The sequence below is a fragment of the Sciurus vulgaris genome, assembly GCF_902686455.1.
Source record: "Sciurus vulgaris genome assembly, chromosome: 12".
Lineage (NCBI taxonomy): Eukaryota > Metazoa > Chordata > Mammalia > Rodentia > Sciuridae > Sciurus > Sciurus vulgaris.
Window position 1 is genome coordinate 78,653,339 of NC_136473.1, and position 23,119 is coordinate 78,676,457.

The 23,119-nt window shown below is 40.1% G+C and overlaps 1 protein-coding gene across 1 annotated transcript in view; it reads left to right on the forward strand.

Annotated features, from left to right (window-relative positions):
• Nucleotides 1-8,847: 8,847 nt before the first annotated feature.
• DSTYK (dual serine/threonine and tyrosine protein kinase) overlaps nucleotides 8,848-23,119 on the forward strand; it is a 57,007-nt gene continuing 42,735 nt past the window's right edge. The window contains exon 1 of the mRNA XM_079107353.1: nucleotides 8,848-9,265. Coding sequence (XP_078963479.1) covers nucleotides 9,001-9,265 — 265 coding nt within the window. The 5' untranslated portion in view covers nucleotides 8,848-9,000. The remainder of the gene's footprint in view (nucleotides 9,266-23,119) is intronic.

Sequence of the window (23,119 nt, forward strand, 5' to 3'; positions counted from 1 at the left end):
TAAGTTGCTGAGGCTGGCCTCAAACTTGGGATCCTCCTGCCTCGGCCTCCCAAGTTGCTGGAATTACAGGTGTGCACCATAGCACCTGGTCATATAATTTAGATCTAAACCTTTCAATTGCCTCAAATAGTATTCTTACCATGTATGATAACTAAGACGGAGAGATATCACTTTGTAATCTCAAATTAGCCTTCCAACAGTTAGAACAGAGCTTTCCCTCACTTTTGTGCCTTCCCGACAATTCCTGAAACCTTTTCCAACTCTGTTAGAACTTCCTTTCCTTAGTGTAAGTTATCCCAGCTCTTCTGCAAATTTGGAATGGGAAATCAAAAGCTAGAGTCTTTCGTTTCTAAGTGGAGAGCTGCTGATTCAAGACCAAAATGTCAGTGGCTTGAAAAACCTTCTGCTGATCTTATGACTTCAAAAAGACAACTTCATCAAGGAAGCCTCTCCTGGGAAGGGGGAACTCCCATCATCCCGTGCAGGTCTTATTCTGGAGTATGCATACTTATGTCATAAATCATTTTCAGGGAGCATTATAAGATCCTGGGGGCATACCCACGCAGACAGAGGGACAAAGGGCTGTTTTCATTAGTGATTCTACCCAAGCTTGCCTTATATCTCTCACAAGGGGCTGGTGCGAGAAGATAGTACTTTCTTTCAAGATGCAGTGACACAGTACGATTCTTTCAGAGGACACTTTAGTAACATATAGTTAGAGCCAAGTAGATGTTTATAACCTTTTACCCAGTAATACCCTTCTGGGAATTTATCTCCAATAAATAATTCAAAAGAAGAAAACAGGCTACATGAATAACAATTGAGATTCTTAGAGCAGCATTGTTTATAATAATGAAAAACCGGAAGCAACCCAAATGTCCAAGAGCAGAGAGTGGATGAGCAATGATGGCATAACAATATAATGGATGTCATGCTGCTGTCAAGAGACACATATGATGAATGTATAAGAACATAAGGAGCCACCTTTAAATAATATACAATGAAAGCATTAGAATGCAAAATTATGTTGAATTAGAATTAGGCCTTTGGAGTTAGACAAATCTGTGTTATTATCTATATGAATTTAGACAGATCATTTAACCCAAGTCTCAATTTCTTTCATTGATAAAATAGGGCTAAAGGGGCTGGGGTTGTGGCTCAGTAGCAGAGCGCTTGCCTAGCATGTGTGAGGCACTCAGTTCAATCCTCAGCACCACATAAAAATAAATAAATTAAATAAAAGTGTCCATCTACCACTAAATTTTTTTTTAAATAGGGCTAGAAATATTCATCTTTCCAGGGTCCTTGTAAGAAAGATGATATTAACCATATGGATAAAATTTTGATAAACCGTGGACCAAGACAGTAGAGAGTGCTAAGAAATAGTCTTAAATTTTATTTGAGGATATGGAACTATTGAAAATTTAATTTGAAATGACTGTTTTTAATGTCTTAAATGTAACACTATTTTCCCCTTTATTCCTCCACTCTTAGAAATATTCATTCTCTGTATGTAAGAAATGTGTGCATGTAGCCTGGAAACTTGCCTAAATGGACCACGAAGCCCTGTGATGAGAAGGGTGTTAGATCAGTGCATCTGAAGTCAGCTCTGGGAAAACACAACATAGCCATCTGTGAAGGTGGCTCTGTAGGTGCCAGGGACTTCCCCACACCTTTTTTTTTTTTTTTTTTTTTTAATATGTACATGTATTTTTTTCAGTTGTTGATGGACCTTTATCCTTTATTTATTTATATGCGGTGATGAACTCATATCCAGTGATATGTGCTAGGCAAGCACTCTACCACTGAGCTACAACCTCAGCCAACCCACCTGGAGGCGGGGTCTCCCTCTGAAGTCTAGGGGTAGAGTATGTTCTCATGTTCCGTTACCTTCCATGTACCTCTGCTTCAGAATCCTAACTCTCCTGCATCAAAACACTTCCTTGTAGAGCTAGATTTATGAAAAAGAAGGACGACCAGGGATAAAACGAAGGTTTTCTTTCAGTTAATATGTATTGAGTATGCTGTTTGTGTTAAGCACTTATGAATAGATATAGACTAAGTCAGTTGTAACATGTTTGAGAAACCAGGCTTCAGAATCTTCTAGAAAACGTCTACCAAGATACTGTTGACATAGAAAAGGGTATTTGGTAGGTTTTTATCTATCCTTCTTTCTCCATTCAGGATTGGCCCAGAACATATCCTGTTGCAAGTTTTCATTCTAGGTATGTAAGGGAATAAAACCAAAGGTGTGTCCCACTGAACTGTCAGATAACATAGTAGATAAAGAATCATAACTCTTTACTCTTGGAAAAGCAATACTGATCTTCTAATCCTCCCAATAGAAAATGAGTTGTGGCAAAACTATGTTCAAGGTTATTTCTGAAAAGCTTTGGGTCAGTTACCCAAACAAGTTCTGAAAAATCTTGTTCTTCAACTTGGCAGTAAAACAAAGATTATCTCTGGGGTTATACCAAATTCCCTTTAATTGATTGCTTTTCTTCCCCATGCTCTATATCCTAACAGCCAGAGATGCCACTGATGAAATATTCAGCATTGGGATGATACTTGATGTATAATTAAATAGGATGCATTGAGCAGTTCAATTTTATAGACTTTTAATCTTCAAGTTGATAAGCCTTCATGTAGAGAATCTAATAAGCAAAACCAAAATATTCTTGGAAATACTATCCTCCTTGGAAAAAAATACATAATCTTGAATGTGAGAATACTTAGATAGAAATGAAGACATTTTAAAAAGTTTTTGAAATTGGCGAATTATATTATACACAACAGTAGAATTTATTGTTATATATTCATACATACATATAACATACTTTGGTCAATTTCACCCCCCTGTACCCCACCTTTCCCTTCCCTCCTCCCTCTCCCTGTTCCCTTACCTCTACTTTAGGGGGTCTCCTTCTATTTTCATTAGATTCCCCCCCAACTTTTTACCCTTTTTCCTCTCTAGCTTCCACATATTAGAGAAAACATATGACCCTTGACTTTTTGAATCTGGCTTGCTTCACTGAACATAATGCTCTCAAGTTCCATCCATTTTTCTGCAAATAACATGTCTGTTCTTCTTTATGACTGAATGAAACTGTTGGGTATAAACACACACCACATTTGAAAAGAAGACATTTCTTAAGCAAGTCTATGTGCCATGTGAGGTGCCAACAGCTTTATACATTTGCATTTAACCTTCACAACTGTGAGGTTAGTACTTCCTCTACTTGGCGAGGCTCCAAGAAGTGGAGTAATTTGCTTAAGATCATGAAATAAGCAAGTAGCACAGCCAAGATTGCAACTCAGGTCAGAGTCTCTGTGACGTCCTTGCTTTTCCCTAAAATTTTACAGGATTCTATTGCAAAGCACTTTCACTTGCTATGGCCCAAAGTAGTTCTCCCAAGAATCCAGTGATGTGGAACAAAGGGATAGGATTCTTCCACCTAAGAAGTCAGAGGGTTAGGATTAGTTTCCAGGTTCGTCCTCATCCTACTTATCTCAGTTACCTTTATGGATGGGCTTCTATGTGTAGACTCTCTAAGCATGTTAAGTACTTTTTCATTTAATCTTCATAATGTCCTCTGAGGTGGGCTTTATTATTATCCCATTTGATGGACCAGAAAACCAAGATACAGAGATGTTAATGTCTTGCTCAAGATTTTACAGTAGCAAGTTGAGACTAGAACTCAACTTTGCAGTAATGAGAATACAACTGATAAAAGTAGCTGACATTTATTGAGTACTTATCATATGTTAGATTCAGCTTCTTTTAAAAATTATTGTGATCTAGTTTGAGAGTAGTGGCATTGTTTCTTTCGTTCTTTTTTTTTTTTTCTTTTTGGTACTGAGAATTAACCCAGTGATGCTCTATTGCTGAGCTACATACTCAACCCTTTTTATTTTGTTTTTGTTTGTTTTTTGTGGTGCTGGGGATTTGAACCCAGGGCTTTGTGCTTGCAAGGCAAACACTCTCCCAACCGAGCCATATCCCCAGCCCCCTTAACCCTTTTTATTTTGAAACAGGGTTTTGCTAAATTGCAGAACCTGGCATTGAATTTATGATCCTCCTGCTTCAGTCTCCTGAATTGCTGAGATTACAGGTGTGCATTGCCTCGCCTTCCTGGCACTTTTAATACTCACAATACCACTAATAAAGTACTATCATTCCCTGTTTATTGGTCAGGAACTAAGACTCGAGAAAAATAAGAAACACCACCAAGAGCACATAAGTGGGAAGAATGCAAGTAAGAGCTGAATGAGGGTTTCTTTGATGGCAAGACCCAATTTCCTTAACCACGAGGCTCTGCAGACTCCTGTGCTCACTGCCCAAAATGTGGTCTGCAGATCAGCAGCATTGGCCCCACCTGTTATAAATGTGGGCTATCAAGCACCACCTCAGACTTACTGAATAAGAAATGTATCTTAATAAAATCCCTTTGTGATTCATGTACACATTGAAGTTTGAGAAGCACTGTCCTGCAACACCACCTGCAATACAATCTAGAACAATCTAGATTCGGGAATTCTCAAACATCTGCCCTTGGAAATCAGTTATTGAGTGGAATAAAGTATACTTTGTTGCTCAATTTGATAAATGGTCTTTTTTCTGGTTTTACAGTTGTATTTCTCATCTTTTCTTCCATAATTTTTCTTTCTTTTTCAGAGCCCAATTTTATTTACCTGTTGGTAACTTGAAAAAAATGACAATTAAGACAGACAGAGTTGCTTATTGGATTGGATTTGTGGTTGTATGTTGTCCCATAGAGAACAGTCCAACTTTGTAAGCAAACTTATTCTTAATTTACTAAGAATTCAGTGCTAATGTCTCTCTCTTTCTCTTTCTCTCTCTCTCTCTCTCTCTCTCTCTCTCTCTCTGTGCGCCTCTCTCTCTCTCTCTCTCTCTCTCTCTCTCTCTCTTTCTCTCTTTTGGCAGTGCTGGAAATTGTACCCAGGGCCTCATGCATGCCAGGCAAGTACTCTACCACTGAACCACATCCACAGCCCCTGAGTGCTAATGTTTTTTGGTGTTCTACAACCCTCCCCCACCCAATTTCCACCAGCATGAATGGATTCTCTTTAGAAATCATCTAAATAAGAACTTATAATTTAAAAAAATTAGACTGTCATATTTCTCATCTATTCACCTTCCTCTAACTACAACATTAATATATATAAATATAACCTACTGGTTCTTTTTAGACAGTAGAAATATGAGTGGTTTTTATTTCATCCTGTGCTTTCCCGAATATTCCTAAATATAAACGGTGAACACTTATTTATTCAACAAATATCTAATGTTATTTCTAGGTGCTGGAGATATAGGAGTGAACAAGTCATAACCCACCCCCCAAACAAAAACAAAACCAAAAAAGGCCCTCTCTTAACATCAGTGTCTTTGGGCCTTTCCACTTGGGCTGTTCAGAGTCCTTGAAGAAGACACTTCAAGGGGAAGGATGGGGGAAAGTGCTGGGAAGTGATATTGGCTAAATTATATTGTTATATTGTATATTGTGTAAATGTAACAATAAGTAATAACAAATCCCATCAGTATATATATATATATTCTAATGCACCAATAAAAAATATGGGGAAAAAAGGACTGGGGTTGTGGCTCAGTGGTGGAGCACTTGCCTGGCATGTGTGAGGCCCTGGATTCAATTCTCAGCAGCACATACAAAGAAATGAATAAAATAAAGATCTGTCAACATCTAAAAAATATTTTTTTTAAATGTGGAAAAAAAGAAGATAATTTGAATTTTTTCTTTGGTACACTCGTAGTCAGATTCAGGAAGTGAACAGAGAAGGAGGACACCCACTATCCATACATTCATTTAACTCTTCCTGTTTAGACAGAGAGTTCCTATTTAGTTCTCTGGAGAATAAACACTTGCCTTTTTTTGCAGGGCGTTGGGGTCTGGTGGGATACTTTAAGAGGACCTGAGGATCTAACTGCTCTTACACAACTTTTGCAATTCTTGTTTTAATTCCTGTTCAGGGTCCCTGCACAACCTGCCCATGCGGCTCTACTTTCCTATATTTCCAAAACAGGAACGGGTCACAGCTACTGCCACCAATTCTGGGCACTTGGGAAAATCTGCAGTATAAATCAGGTTTGGTCTGAGCTTTTCCCACTTCGTGTTTAGGATTCAAGTTTCCTCAGGATGGTTTCTTAGTTAATATTTGCTTTCCAGCTTCCATCAATTTATTTATTTATTTTTTTGCTAATGGCTGTTTTTATTGTGACTTTATGCTTTTAAAAATCTCTTTATTGTCACTTTTAATGGTATTCTAGGAGGGAATAAAAGTAGATCTGTGTGTTTGTCTTCATTAATTAATTCATCACTTTCTGGAAGCATTTTTCTTATCCTAATTTAAACTCTCTCTTCTTACCATTCAAATCCTTAGCTCCCGCATTTGTCCTTTGAACTAAGTATTTGAATAAAATATATATTTTTACTGGTAGGTCTTTGGATAAGAAATATTACTGTTGCACCCTTTAAGAGTTTTAAATAGCCAAAATGATCCCTTTTCTCAGCAGTTCAAAATGGGGATGGTTATACTTACACATATTCAAAATGATGTATATAGAAAACTAGCTACTGCAGCTTTGTTTGCAATATAGAAAACTGCAAAAACCCTAAAGTTCTATCAATAGAAATCTTGTTAAATAAAATGTGCCATCTATTTGGTAGTATATCATACAGTTAAAAAGAATGAGGCAGATCTTTATGTTCTGCTGTGGAAGTCTTCACAGTCATAATGGAGTGGGCACAGTATACTATCATTTGTTTAAAATAAATATATAATCTACAGTGCAGACAACAGTGGTAGTCTTTTGGGAAGGGAACTAGGTGAATGGGAGACAGGGAGACTTAGCTTTTCCTTGTTTATCCTTTGTACCATTTGAATTTTAGACCACATTCTCATATCACTTATTTAAAACATATAATTTAAAGTATTAGTGAATCATTTTTGAAAGGGTGGACTCCAGCTTGCTTAGTATGTGTGAGGCCCTGGGTTCAATCCCCAATATTTGAAAGAAAGAAAGAAACAAACAAACAAACAAAAAAGGATGGGCTTCATGACCTTAACATGAAATCATGCTCTGCACAACTCCAGCAGAGTGCTCTCTCATTTGCTCTTTTGCCCTTTGCTGGAAATTATTGTTCGTGTCAAGTCATTATGCATCTCTTTGTTATAGTTCTTCCATTTTTAAAAGCAACACCAACATTCTTGTACAAAAATCGCACCCCCCCACCACCACTTTTTGGTACCAGGAATTGAACCCAGGGGCGCTCAACCTTTTAAAATATTTTATTTAGAGATAGGGTCTCACTGAGTTGCTTAGGGCCTCACTAAGTTGCTGAGACTGGCTTTGAACTTGCCATCCTCCTGCCTCAGCCTCCCAAGCTCCTGGTATTACAGGTGTGCCCCACTGCTCACAGCTAAAATTCCCATTATGTGTTTTCATTTTTGTTTTACTGAGCCTTTTCAGGGTGCATTGTGAATATAACTTGCAAAGAAGAGGAATAGTGAGTGGAGAATATGTGACTGAATGTGAGAAGGAAGTAAATGGGAAGGAGTAGGAGGCTTCCATCATTTACAAAGTACAGATTCATTTGAATTAGTGGCCATTTTTTAATAAAATGTTAAAAGTCCCTGGAAAGGTAAAACAGAACTCACAGAACTGAAAGAGCTTAAAGATCAACTAGTCCAAACCTTTATTTCATAGATGATGAAACAGATCTTGCCTGAGGTGTCAAAGCAAGGTATCAGTAATGTCTGGATCCAAATTCAAACCTCTTAAATTCATTTGAGCAACTACACGGTCCAGCCTCTCAAAGATGAGGTCTGGCTCAATTAACTTCTCACATAAGACAGATATAGTGGGCTCTGTACCGGGTGAAGATGTGAGAGAAAGCAGAAAGTGGGAAAAGAGGTGATGGACAAGTTTTGCCTCTTCCTAAATGTGTCTGGCTGTAGGACAAACTGTGTCAATGGAAGTCTTCTGCATCGGCCGAAGCCCAGTTAAGATAATCAGAAATGGGGTTGGAAGGCTACAAACCTCAACTTCCTCTTCCCCAGCCTGGTCTCCCTACTTCACGAAACCAACTGTACTTTAGTTTATAACTCTTATTGACCCTTTCACATTCCTCCTTTCCACATGTGGAAAAGGAAAATTTGAAAAGGAGCATGCAATTCAAACATGAGAGAGTTCATTATTCTCAGGGTATTTTCAGTTGATTTCCCAGTATCTGCTGTGTCCGGAAAGTGAGAGTCATTTAAGGTAACCATGGAGATACTGCTGTCCTCGGTCTTGTTTCCTTCCTTTTCTTTGCTATTAAAATCTTTCACTCTGATTTCAGTAAGACACCCCACCTCTGCCGGTGTCTGGATTCCGCAGCTTCTCTCCCCCTTCGAGGGCATTCGAGTAGGGAGCAGGAACACATTAAAATACACACACACACACACACACACATTTTTAGTTGTCGATGAACCTTTATTTTTATTTATATGTGGTACTGAGAATCCAACCCAGTGCCTCACACATGCTAGGCAACTACTCTACCACTGAGTCACAATCCCAGCCAAGGAACACATTTTTAGCCCAGAAGTGCGTGTAAGCACAAGAACGAGTGAAGTTTTTATCCAAGGGGGATCAGTACCACCTACAAACTCCGGAGCCTCAGCTCCCAGGGTTCTGGCGCTCGGCCTCAGTCCAAACTACAAGTCCCAGAAGACCGCGCGGTGATGGTGTTTTTCATCATCCTTCCCTCGCTCTCCCGGAATGCGGAGAGAAAGGTTCCGTGCGGGGTGCACTGCGCGTTGGTTTGTTTGCAACGGCAGTGACCGAGGCTGGCAGCCCGGCGGACTGCAGGCGGGGGCGTCAGGAGGCGGATTCCGCCTCCCTGAAGCACTGGGGGGCGGGAAGGAGCGGGGCTGGACCAGCAGCCGAGGACCCGGCCGAGAAGACAGTGCGCTGAGGCGATGGAGGGCGACGGGCTGCCGTGGGGCAGCGAGCCCGTCTCGGGTCCGGGCCCTGGAGGCGGCGGAATGATTCGCGAGCTGTGCCGGGGCTTCGGTCGTTACCGCCGCTACCTGGGACGGCTGAGGCAGAACCTGCGCGAAACCCAGAAGTTCTTCCGCGACATCAAGTGCTCCCACGACCATAGCTGCCCCTCCTCCCCCACCGGCGGCTGTGGGCCCGAGCCCGGCCCTGCCGGCGATGTCGCCGAAACCGGGCTGCAGGCCGGTAAGGAGGGCAGGCCCAAGGGAAAGAGGCAAATCGGAGGGCGAACCGCACTCCTACCCCTGTCCCTGCTCTGCAACCCCGGGAAGAGGCGGAAAGTGGGAGTTGGGCTGCGTGGCGGGGCCTCCGGGCCTGGGCCGGCGGGATCCGAGATGCGGTGGGAAGGCATCCCTGGAGGAGGGGGACCGAGGGCTCCGCCGGGGATCTGGGAGCAAGGGGCGTCCCGAGTGCAGGAGCCACGACCCAGGGGACCCGGCTGTGCGCCGGGCCGGACCGGGGAGAGCCGGTGTGTGGAGAGGGTGGGTGTTAATCCGAGGAGTGGGGAAAGTTGCTTTGAGTTGGGGGGGTGGGTGGGCACTTGTGGGTCAGAGACCCAGTTTAGGGATGGAGGAGAGGCAGTCAAGGTGTCCAGAGTCTGAGGAAGCCTCAGTACTATAGCGGCGTGTGTGCGTGTGTGTTTAAGTATATAAAATGCTTGTACACCCTTCTTGAGGCAGCTCTGTAGAGGAGGGAGGAGGGTATTCTAATAGGGTCGGGTGTCGCCAAAGGAAATCATATCTGATGGGAGTCAGGGAATTGCCCAGAGATGTTGCTTGTGCTTAATGGTGAAGAAGTTAGAGGGAAGGAATGGATGTTTCAGTCGAGCTTTTGGAGAACTAGCTACTTTTGCCCTTGTTAACATGATTCTTTCTGCGATGTGCCAGAGACCCCAGAGCACTTAAAATTGTGCATGGTCTTTAGTCTTTCCTAACTTCTTGTTTTAAAGTCGTGTTGGGGGTGAACTGGAGGGTCATTTGACTTCTGCGTCTTAATAGATATAGATTGAAAAGGGGAGACTGGCATTCCACGTAGAGATTTCAGGGACAACATCGGTTTAATTTAGTAATTGTTAAGCCAAAAATGCATATTAAAATCATACCAGTGGCATGTCTCAGGCTTTCTCTCAGATTCAGATTAAATAATTGTGGGAAGGGTTCCTAAAAATCTAATTTAACATGAAAAGACCTCGAGATTCGGATTTAGGGGTCTGCTAACACTATCAGAAACATGAATTTAGATACTGATAGCAAATTTGAACTTGATGTTAAGAACTTGCACGAATTGCTTTGAGTTTGTATGTTGGATCTTATTTTCTCAAAAATGTGTGTTTAATATCTTGAATTTGAAATTCCAAAGTTGGTGATAAGAATGAGCTGGTTGCAGTGTGCACACACTTGAAATCCCAGCAACTGGGGAGGCTGAGGCATGAAGACTGAAAGTTTTGAGTACAGCCTCCGAATTTTAGTGAGGCCCTCAGCAATTTAGGGAGAGACCCTGCCTCAAAATAAAAAATAAAAAGGGCTAGGGATGTAGCTCAGTGGTAAAGCACCCCTGGGTTCAATCTCCAGAGGGAGCAGGGAGCTTATATGATTCTGATAGTGACCTAAATGATACCATTTCATTTAGTAGGCCTGAATATCAATTAAAAAACTCTTATTTACCTTAGGGGATAAGTGGGATTAGGATGATGACTAGTTTTTCTGAAGTTGTGTTTTTGATATCTTATGTCCAGGGATTTGCTGTTCTAGAAAGAACTTGTAGAGGGAACTGTTTTCTTTGAGGCTATCAGAAGACAGCTGATGAAAATAGCTATGGCTTCAGAGAGGATCCCCAGAATGTGTACTATCACCCCTTCTCTTAGTGGTGTTTTCCAGGATCTTGCCCTGCTCAGAAGTTTTTCTCAAAGCTTATCTTAGCTATTACTGTCTTATTTTAGTTAATTAGTATTTTTAAATTCTTAAAAAAAATTTTTTTTTTTCTTTTTTCAGTGCTGAGGTTCAAACCCAGGACCTCTGGCAAGCAAATGCTGTATCATTGAGCTACACCCCCATACAGGCTATCTTATTTTATTTTATTTTACTTATTTTTCTTTGTGCCAGGGATTGAACCCAGGGCCTTGAACATACTAGGCAAGTACTGCTGATCTACATCCCCAGTCCTTTTGTTTTATTTTGAGATAAGGTCTCACTAAATTGCCCAGGCTGAGCTTGAACTTGCAATTCTCCTACCTCAACCTCAAGATTATAGGTGTGTGCCTCCTCACTCAGCTACTGCTGCCTTATTTTACACAACTATTTTGGAATAACTCCTAAAAAAAAAAAAAAAAAAAAAAAAATCAAAGAATAGAATCACCATAGGGAGATGGAAGTTTTCAAGCCATCTTTGTTGGCTCTTGTTTGTATTTTTTAAAAACCAACTTAAGCAATACAAATATACCTTTGTATTTTGCCTCATTGGCTTTTCTAGTTGACTGCATCATGAATTAGTTTTTGCATATTTAGCTCTCTTCATCCTTTGGAATCTATCCATCCCAAATAAAAACTTGAGAGGGTGCAGATGACAAGATTGGGGGCAGTTTGATTTGTTCCATAAGATGCTACCCTTCCTGTGAGTTGTCTTTGGGATGTAGGATACATCAGGGAAAATTAGATGGTTCTTACTATGTGTATTTTAGGAGTGCCATTTAATAAGCTATTTAGGTAATTACGTTAGAAAGTAGAAACCCACTGTGTAAAAGACAACTAGCTCCTGTTCTCTCCTTTTACAGCTATCTGTGTAAGGTCAATGTCATTCAGAGACTGCCTCAACTTTCTTTTTGCTGGTTTCTGATTAATAGGAACCTGGAATGTTAAGGAAAGGAACACTCAATTCTTAACAAACCTTGAGAAAGTTTTAATCATTCAGAGTGGAAGTAGATTCTGGGCTTGAGGCAGTATGCTATTTAAGCAATTGAAGATTAGGGACAAACTATAAATTTGAAATTGTTGAGCTATAAGGATGGTAACAATAGAAAAAAAAATTATGTCTTTATGTACTATTTATAGTGCCATATAATGCCAAGAAATTTTGTTATTTCACTTTCAACCACAAAGGATTGTGAAGAACCCCAAAATAATACTTCCCTCTTTTTTATTTTTCCTGATACTGAGTGTTGAACATGCTACATGCCCAGTCATTTTTATTTTTATTTTGAGACAGAGTCTCACTAAATTGCCCAAGCCGTCCTCAAACTTGGCATTCTCCTGCCCCAGCCTCCTGAGGAGCTGGCTTTATGGGCATGCGCCACCATACCTGGTTCATTTCCCTCTTAATTTTGATTGTTGATAGTGTAGAGAATACATAATATATGTGATATTTTAGAAGTTAAAATTTAGAAGATTAAAAATTAAAAAGTAGGTGGAATAGGACTCCAAAATGATTTTTTTTTTTTAGAGTAGCTTGGTTTGTAAAAAGAAAATGGAATTGTGAGTGAAGTTTCCTTGATTCCCTGATGTATCCTACCTTTCAAAGATAGAGGGATGAGACACCCTGTATCTGTTGATTTTTCTGTCAGAGGGTTCAGAAATAATGAGATAAAGACTTTGAGCACTTCTTTTTTTTTTCTGATTTTTTTTTTTTTAAGTTGTCTATGGGCTTTATTTATTTATATGCAGTGCTGAGAATCAAACCCAGTGCCTCACGCACGCTGGGCAAGTGCTTTACCACTGAGCCACAATCCCAGCCCCAACTTCGAGCACTTCTGAAGAAAGACAGGATAGAATATTGCAAAGCAAAAGAGGAAAAAGTGTTTTCCTTTTCTTATGGTCCAGTAGAGTTCCTGATTTTGCAGTTTGTCATAAACCTCTGGATTTTAAGAAATTGGAGTGACTCAATTCACTCCAGAGGAATGCTGTTCTTTGTGCTGCCTTCCTTCCTTTCATCCTGGTTCCACTCCCTACTAACTGAATGACAAATTTCAAGTGTGCCATTCCATAGTTTTCATCTGGAGAAGGGAATTTGAATAGTACTTACCTGTAGGATTGTCGGGAGTTAATATATGAACAGGTTTAGAACAGTGCTGCTCAGGTGCCATATAAATATTAGCTATTATTCAATAGAAACTTGAATTCCTGGAATGTGTTGGTCAGTGTGCTATGCATGGGGGTAAAGAGTAAAAGATATTGACTTTGGCTTTGAGCTAGTGGATATCAGTCTTTTTCTTCTATCTTCTATACTTTTCTCCTAAGGAAAAAAATTATAATTATCCTCATTATAGTGTACTTATTTATGTTGGATGATAGATAATAGGACAAGGTAGACCAGAACTTGGTCCTCAAAAAAGGTGTAATCTAAATTAAACTTTACCCACCTGCAGCACACAAAGCAAGGGGGAAACCATAATGGTAAGGTGTGGCTGGATTAGGCATTTTTCTTTTTGGTACTGGAGATTGATCCCGGGGGTCCTTTACCACTGCTCTACATCCCCAGACCACTTTATTTTTTATCTTGAAGCAGGATCTTGCTAAGATGCTGAGGATCTTGCTAAGTTGCCCAGGCTGGCTTGCAACTTGGCGATCTTCTTGCCTCAGCCTCCTGAGTTGCTAGGGTTACCGGTGTGTACCACTGTGTCGGCACCAGATTATAGGCATTTTATATGAATTAAAATTCTTAGGTTTTTATAACTCTTTTTGCCTTTGGTTAGCTGATAGCTATGTTTCCCCAATATTCTTCATTCTCTTTTTGGCATACCTAGTATAAACTGGTTGCCAGAACTTAAAAGAAAGGAAAAAGCATTAGTTCACTTATTTAAAACAGACATTGTCTTAGAAATTTGTGTGGATGATAAAGTTTAAGTCGCAGAGCACCATTTGGGGGAGGTACAAAACACTGGGAGAGAGGAGATTCTTTTCAACCTGGTTTTGTGTACCTGCATCTTTATGGGGCTGAGGGTTGGGGATAACGTGGGGTTGTAGGGTAAAACCCCGACAGCAATGGAATGGCTGTGCTTTCTAGCAGTTTGTGATGTATAGAAGAGCTGCCCATGCTTTACAGGCTCCATAGAGACGATCCTGTAGTTGAGGTATTTATTTTTATTACCTTAGATTAGCAAAACCCCATCTTTTCAAGTATATCTGAAACTTTCTCAATTTTCTACATATGTGGAAGCAGCATACAATGGTTAAAAGCAAGCATGAGCATTTAATCAGAGCTGAGTTTGTATTCTATTTTGTATGTTTGTAAATATTTATTTATTTTTCCTACGGATTGAATCCAGGGGCATTTTACCACTAAGCTACATCCCAGTCCATTTTTTTTACTTTGAGATAGGGTCTTGCCTAGGTGCTGAGGATCTTGCTAAGTTGCTCACACAGGCCTCCCCAGTAGTGGGGTTTGTAGGCATGTACCACCACACAACCTGTGTGACTTTGGCAAGTTACTTAGCCTTTTTGAATCTTCTCTGTATAAAGTAGCAGTGGTACACAATGCCACATGTTGTGTCATTCTATTTATATGAAATGTCCAAAATAGGCACATTTGTGGAGAGATAAAGTGGATTAGTGGTTGCCAGGCAACATGGGGAGAGGCAAGTAAGGAGTGCCTGCTAGTGGGTTTGAGGTTTTGTTTAAGGTGTTGAAAATGCTCTGGAATTCAGTAGTAGTGATGGTTGTACAACCTTGTGGACATACTAAATTCGCTAAATTTTACACTTAAAAAGGGCTAATTATACCAGGCACAGTGTCACACACCTGTAATCACAGTGATAACCCCAAGGGACTCAGAAGGGAGGCTGAGGTACAAGGATCAAACATTTGAGGCCAGCCTGAGCAATTTAGCAAGACTGTCTCTAAATAAAAAATAAAAAAGGCTTGGGGATATAACTCAGTAGTAAATTGCCCTTGGGTTCCATCTGAAGTACAAAAAAAGTGGGGCTGGAGGAAGGCTAATTATATTTCAATAAATAAGATGGGAGTGATAATGCCTACCTTACAAAGTGCTGACAATATATATTAAAGCTCAGGTGTACATTTAGTGTTAAATCTGTGGTTGTGTGTGTGTATATGTGTGTGTGTGTAGTTAGTGAACATTGGATTAGGAAAATGGAGTTGGGGAAAGAAAATGAGGGCAAAAAGATGGAATATGGGACAGAACAATTTTGAGTGGGAACCAGATTTAGGCCCAGGTCTCCAGGCTCCCAGTCCAATTCTGCTTCTGTGACTCCTTGTTCTTTTCTGACCTGGCTGGCCATGGGAATACAAAATGCACTCTGCAGTGGAGAGAATTTGTTACAAATGAGTCATAACCGAGGCTCCATAGCTTGTCATGGAACCATGATTTACTTCAGTGGAGCCTGTTTGATTCAATGAGTATAGTGTGATATGGCCTACTCAGGCCTCTTATTCCAGTTTCCAGTCCCTGACTTTCAGGGCACCAGGTCCCCTTTTGCTGATTAGGAGCCTGGGAGGAAATGGCCTTCCAAAGCACAATGGTGCTTTGCACCCTTTCCCTTTTTAGCCTTTCCCCTTCCTAATCTTCCTTTCCTGGAAAAATCTGTTTCCCATGGCTCAGGGCAAGCCTGCTATTAAATAGGGTTGTCAAATTCTGCCAGCTCTTAAAAGAAAAAAACGTTACTGCGTTCAAACTTATTATCAATTGCAACGTATTTAGTTTAGTCTTAAAAATTATTACTTCAGGGGCTGAGGTTGTGACTCAGTGGTAGAGCGCTGCCTTACACATGTGAGACACTGGTTCAATCTTCAGCACCACATGAAAATAAATAAATAAAATAAAGTTATATGTCCACCTACAACTAAAAATAAAAATAAAAAAAGCCATTACTTCGGTATGGCTTGTGCTTCAGCCATGCAAGTGTTTTATTAAAGAAAACATCAGTTTAGCCAGGTCAGTGGTTTGTAATCCTAGCACCTTGGAAGGTTGAAGCAGGTGGATCACAAGTTTGAGGTCAACCTCAGCAATTTAGGGATACCCTCAGCAACTTAGTTAGACCCTGTTTTATAAAATAAGAGGACTGGGGATGTAACTTAGTGGAAAAGTGCCCCCAGGTTCATCTGAGTAATAAATAAATAAATAGTAGTGAGGCAAGGTGGTAAAGTGCTCTAAGGTTTAATCCCAAGTACCCTCCCAAAACAAAATTTAAAAACCCACAGATTTTGATAAATATTCAGTTGTTAAATTTTTTAAATTAAAAAAAAATAAGTATTTTTTTAGTTGCAGGTGGACACAATACCTTCATTTTATTTTTATGTGGTGCTGTGGATTGAACCCAAGGCCTCACACCTGTTAGGTGAGCGCTCTACCACTGAGCCAACTCAGCCTTGGTTGTTAAATTTCGTTTTGCTGTGTCCACTTTTCTCTTTGCTTTCTTCCTTTCTCTGTTCTCTGTTTCACTGGATTGAGAGAACAAGGCATCTTTCTGTGGTAAGTACACTTCAAAAACAATCTTTTAAAAATAAACTTCAAAGAATATTATTAAAGTAAAAGAGGGGGAGGAGGAAAAAAATAACAGAATGAATCAAAAACTATTACCCTAGGTAAATGTATGATTACACAAATGGTATTCCTCTACTTCATGTACAAACAGAGAAACAAGATGTATCCCATTTGTTTACAATAAAAAAGAATTAAAAAAAATAAAGTAAAAGAGAAATATGAATTTCACATTATGCCTGTTGTTTAATTCTTACAGGCTATTATTTTTATTTACTTCTTTTTTTTTTTGGGCACAGTGGCTGTGAGTATATTTGTCTTACCCTGCTGACTAGGTTGTAAACCTCTAAGAATAAAGATTGTTTTATTTATCTTTGTATCCCCTGCACTGCCTATCATAGTGCTTTATACATAATGAGCAAATAAATATACATTAAATTATGTCCATGACTGGTAGATGTTGGAATGATGTTTGAAATTAAGTGTAACTTAATTCCCATTTCAGAAGTGTATTTTCCACCAGAGAAGATATGAATTTTTGTAGAATCACCCACATATTACTACTTTGGCCCCTAAAAAAATAATAGTGATATATATTTGATAGATGATGAGTAGGCTGGCATTTGTTTTGTTTTGTTTTGTTTTGGGGGATAGGGGTGCACCGTTCCTGAGGGTACTACAAACCAGGTTGATGTGTGGGATGGATGGAGCAAGGTCTTCTTGAGATCGAGTCTGGCCTGGAACTCTTGATCTGAAGTGATCCTGATGCCTCAGCCTCTTGAATAACTGCCTGGCTAGGCTGGAGTTACATTCTATGCCAGTATCCCAAATAATGTTTTTCGTGTCCCAGAGGATGAGTTAGTTGCATATAATACCAGGAGACACTTTGGTATGGGAAAGAAATCCTTAACATTTGTTAACTTAAGAAATTATTTAGGGGCTGGGGATACAGCTCAGTTGGTAAACTGCTTGCCTTACAAGCACAAGGCCTTGGGTTCGATCCTCAGCACAAAAAAAAAAAAAAAAGAAATTATTTAATTTCCTGGTTCTGTACTGGCACATGACATAGTAGTGAACCACCCTGTCCAACTAACAGATTATTAATTCCAAATCATGTTATGAAAGAAGGATTGATGTTTCATTGCATTCCCTCTAGGGGGTTGTCTATAAGTTAGTTATGTACTTAACCAACAGCTTTCTTTGGTGTGTAAAGGCACATGGGAATTTGTAAGATTCAGTGGCACTGATAAGAATAGAAGTTGAGTGCTAGGGGTGTAGCTCAGAGATAGTGTGCTTGTTTGGAAGGTGTAAGACCCTGAGTTCCATCCCCAGCACTGCAAGAAAAAGTAAGAGTTGGGACACACTGCTGACTGTCTGACCAGGTACAACAAAATTCACCCTCTTCTTTCTTTCTTTTTTTTTTTTTTTTTAATAATATTTTTAGTTATAGATGGACACAATACCTTTATTTATTTTTATGTGGTTCTGAGGATCGAACCCAGTGCCTCACACATGCAAGACAAGCACTCTTCCACTGAGCTACAACCCCAGCCTAACCCTCTTCTTTCTTTGGTAGAGTAATGACAATTGTCATGTTTATGTGGTTCAAATGCAGAATGCATTCATAAGGATTACTGTTAGAGTTTCTTTCATTTCTGTGTCTTTCTCAGAGGTTACTAACAGAGAAGCCAGTGGTGAGTGTGAGGTGTGTAGGTGGATGTGCTTTTTTAGCCTTAACATTTGTAAGACCTAAAGTTGATTTGCCCTTCTTGTAGAAAAATAGTCAGCCCCTAGGGATGATAGATTTTTGCTTCCTACGTGGCCCAGGGAATCTGAGTGGTGTCACTTATAGTAAGAGTACAGAGGATGAGTCCATGTGGAAGATGCAGTTTTTCTTTCTTACCTTTCAGAGGTCTACCTGAAGTCCCCTGTGAAGGATGTCCAGTCTCAGGCCATTTGTAGGCTAGCAGATTGATTCAGCTCTTTGCCAAATGAGTTTAGTGATGTTGGGATCTTGGAATTTAGCACTTGAGCAGAGAATATATATATAATAGTGGCTGAGATCTGTGTCCCCTTGCTTTCTCTATATCACTGAGAAAGCCTCCCTATGTATTATGTTCCTCCAAAGTTCAACCCAAAACTGTGAAGGAAGGTTGGGCAGAGCCTAGGAACCCATTGATCCCCTGTGGGCCCATGGCATGCAGTGCATTCCTGTCTTCTTCAGGCAGGTGAAAGGTTTGGATACGATCCCCTGCTGTGTGTCGTGTGGCTGTGGGAACCTTTGGACCAGCACTCTCTTTGGGGTTGGGTTTTATTATACTGTGCTTCCGTTCCCTGGGGGTGCTGTTCTCTGGGCAGGAAAATGAGAAGTAGGACTTGGGGATTGTTTTGCTTTTCACTTGTCTAAACGATGCATCAGAATTGTCCTGAAGAATGATGTCTTGGTTATGTATTCATAAAAGCCTTTGATTTTTTAAAAATGCACATTTATTTTTAAACACTGCTTTTATTCATTTTCTTTTACTTGGATATAAAAAGTGTCTAATTTTAGCTTCATCAGATTAAGAGCTTTAGTGCCTTATTTATGCCAGACAGATTTCGGTTTGGTGTTCTTTTACTCTTTCTAGTTCCTATGACGGGGAGAGAATTTCCCAGGATTTCTTTGCTTTTAATAAAACCACTTTGCAAGGACTAAGACCCTGTCACAAATGCAGCTAGGTTTATAGAACTTGTTTCAATAAAAATTCTCTCCAGATTAGAGGACAGCAACTGAACCAATGTAAAGCTTAGCTTTTAGGAATATCCCCCAAAATGTACTCTAGCCTTAGTTTTTAATATTATGGTGATACATAAATGCAAGGAGAAATTAGGGGAAAATAGCTAGTTAATAGAAGTCATTCTTATTTTTTGGCTTACAATAACTCTACTGGGGAAGCCTATTTCAGTTTCTCCTGATTGAAAACTGTCTTGCTCTGCTGGTGTTCGTCCTATGAAGAGAAATGAGAAATTCTACTGCTCCCACTTCAACAGTGGTTTTTGGCATAGAAGAAAAGTTGTTAAGAGTATGCTAAGGATGAGGCCTGCACTCCTGAGGAGGTGACAGTATGTTCTCTTCCCTGAGTAAACAGAAGAGGCTGCTGCGGACACTGCAAGGTCAGGCTTCTCTGGTAGCTTCTTAACTGATGAGCTTGATGGTTGTAGGTTACCTTCATCAGAGTGTCCTGTGCATGGTGTCGGTCTAGGCTGCTTAGCTTTGTGAATTTAGGTTCTAAGTCTGACCCTGAACTACTTGAATTAGTGCCCTGAACCCCCCAGTCTCTGAATGGGCAACCATAAACCCTCACAGGAAGACTGAAGACATGGAAGTAGTATGCAGGGCAAAAGTGAGGGCAGTAAAGAAACTGCTATTGTTCAAATCCTGTTATTACTGAGTTGGATGTATTTTTCCCTGCTGTTTTTCCTTTCAGGTAAAATTCTGCTTCTTGATCACTTTCTTCTGAGATCCAGAGCTGCATATGCTTTGCTAAGTATTTTTTGGGGTCATTAAATTTTTTTTTAAGTAATTTCAAACATGCATAAATGTTAGCAGGAAAGTATTAAGAGCTCTCATACCTGCTCCCGTGGATTTCCCAGTTGTTAACATTTTAATGCATTTGATATATAACCAACCCTTCCCCTGTATATATTATGCCTTGTCTTTTCAGAACCTTTGAGAATAAGATGCAAATAGGTTGTTTCATCTGTAAACACTCGAACATTCTCCTGAACAAGGACATGTTTGTACATGTCAGTATCCAACTCTTCAAATCAGGGAATTAGCATGGATTCAATATTGCCACCAGTCCTCAGATCCCATTCAAGTTTTGCTAACTGTCCCAACAATGACTTTTTTTTTTTCGTTCTGGCCTAGAGTCCTATCTAGGAGCACATGTTGCTGTGTCTCTTCAGACTCCCTTAATTTGGAACAGTTCCTTGGCCTTTCCCTGGCATTTGTGTCTTCTGCAAATTTAGAGAGTAGGCCTTACTTTCTGTAGGAGGCCCCTTAACCTGGAACCATATGTTGTTTCCTCACCACTAGACTTAGGCCATGGGCTCTTAACAGCACTAGACAGACAGATGCTGTGATGTGCCCACCTCACAGAGTGTACCATGTCAGCCCTCCCTGGAGATGGTAAGCTTAGAATTCACCATTTTCCCCTTTGCACTTGATTAATCATTTGTGGGGAAGTGTCTGAGATTTCACTAATATCCTGTTCCCCCCAAAAACCTCCTTCCACTAGACCCAGTATCCCCTGACAACTCCCACCTGTCTCAGTGGTTATATCTGTATTCCTTCTGTGTCTATTAGTTGGCATTCTGCTGGAGAAGAGCTTTCCTTTTCCCTTCTTTCTTTGTTTATGTCAGTGTGTACTAGTGGATCTTTTTCAGTGGCTTGTAACTCTTACTGTCGTTTTTTTATTTTTATCATATTTATCTCCAATTTGGTCAGTTAAGTCCACCTTGAGACTCGTCCCAGTGTCTTTTTTTCCTCTAGTACTGGGGATTGAACCTAGTGGTACTCTACCACTGAGCTACATACCCAGTCCTTTTTTATTTTCAGGCAGGGTCTCACTAAGTTGCAGAGGCTGGCCTTGAGCTTGCAATTATTTTACCTTAGCCTCCCGAGTCACTGGAATTACAGGCTTCCTTTTTTTTTTTTTTTTTTTTTTTTTTTTGGGTATTAGGATTGAACCTATGGGCATTCTACCACTTAGCCACATCACCAGCCCTTTTTGGTTTTGTTTTAAGACAGGGTCTTGCAAAGTTGCCCAGGCTGTCCTTGAACTTGCAATCCTCCTGCCTCAGCTTCCCAAGTAGGTGGGATTATAGGCATGCACCACTGTTCCTGGCTCCAGTATCCTTTTGACACATTATCACTTTTGAATCATTCTCAGTGGATTTAAGCTGTTATATACTGCCTTCCAAATAACGAAATCTGAGCCCTCTGTGAAGCGTGGGCTTGGTGTCTTTTGAGGAACCACTTCCATCTCTATATCCCATAAATTAAAGCCTCATTTTCTAGCCACATTTATGTTCTCTCTGTCGCATGAGCAGCTTCAGGAGCATCTTCACCCAGAAAAGAACTTGTCAGCAGGCCACTGAGTGCCTTCTCATCTCATATGGCTCCTGGGGGTTGTAAGCTGCCACAGAGTCTGTCTCCCCTCTTCCCTGATACCAGGACAATGTGCTTCTTAAAATCTTTTGGGACTGGACACAGTGGCACATACCTGTAATCCCAGCGACTTGGGAGGCTGAGGCAGGAAGATCATGATTTCAAACCCAGCCTCAGCAAAAGCGGGGTACTAAGCAACTTCAGTGAGACCCTGTCTCTAAATAAAATACAAAATAGGGCTGGGGATATGGCTCAGTGGTTGAGTGCCCCTGAGTTCAATCCTTGGTACCAAAAAAATCTGTTGTTGGAAATCTGCCAGATAGTGGTGCACACCTGTAATCCCAGTGGCTCAGGAGACTGAGGCAGGAGAATCCCAAGTTTAAGGCTAGTCTCAGCAATAGGTCCTAAACAACTTAATGAGACCCTGTCTCAAAATAAAAAATAAAAAGAGCTGGGGATATAGCTCAGTGGCAAAGCATCCGTGGGTTCAGTTTCTAGTAGGAAAAAAAAAATCTATTAAGGATCTTTTTTTTGTGTGTGTGTGTGTGTGGTGCTGGGTATTGAATCCAGGGTCTTGTGCTTGACAGGCAAGCACTCTACCAACTGAGCTGTATCCCCAGCCCTATTGAGGATATTAATGGCCAGCAGATAGGATAACTTTAGAAATGCTTCTGCCAGCTTGACTTTCAGATTCCAGCAAGAGCTCTGGCTAATTGACTGTATTTCAGTTTCTAATCTCCACACCTTGTCCCCTTCATAAAAATACCTTGTGCTACTTGGTCTTGAAGATTCTGAAAGCAAGACTACCTAAGCATATGGTTTCCTTAAATCAGTTGCCTTCTGTATCATTCAGAATCTTCATTTTGCTGAAAGCCAGCAAGCTTGTTTGGGAATGAAAAGTAAATGTTTCTTGTCTATAATTTCTTCTCTCTCATACCCCCAGGAATTTTGTAGCTGAATTCTTTGAAGTTTATAGAATTGATTATAGTAGAAAGACTATATAACATTCTTTTCTCAATTTAGTATTTGTCCTTTACTTTTGGCACGTATAGTTAATACAAAATGAAATGTTATACCTATTTGTGTAAATGCACATTTATATCACTGGTTACTTAAGTTAATAAAATCCTTTATATTTCATTTGCTTTTAGAGAAGATTTAACGTAGCTTGCCATAAAAGCACATATTGTATATAGGGAAGTTCAATGATAAAAGTGAGATTCAAAACAAAACAAAAAAACCTCCTGGAAGAGGAAAATACTATTAATAAGGATTGCAGTAGTAACTCTGTTGATACCTGAGTTAACTGTGACGTCCTTGTTATCCTTGGGTTTACGGAGGTTGGAAAAATTGTATGACTGTCACAGGGGTCACAGCCCACACTACTGTGATAAAAGACAGGATAACATGAGCAAAACATAACAAACTTATTTAGTCAAAGTTTTATATGCATGAAACCT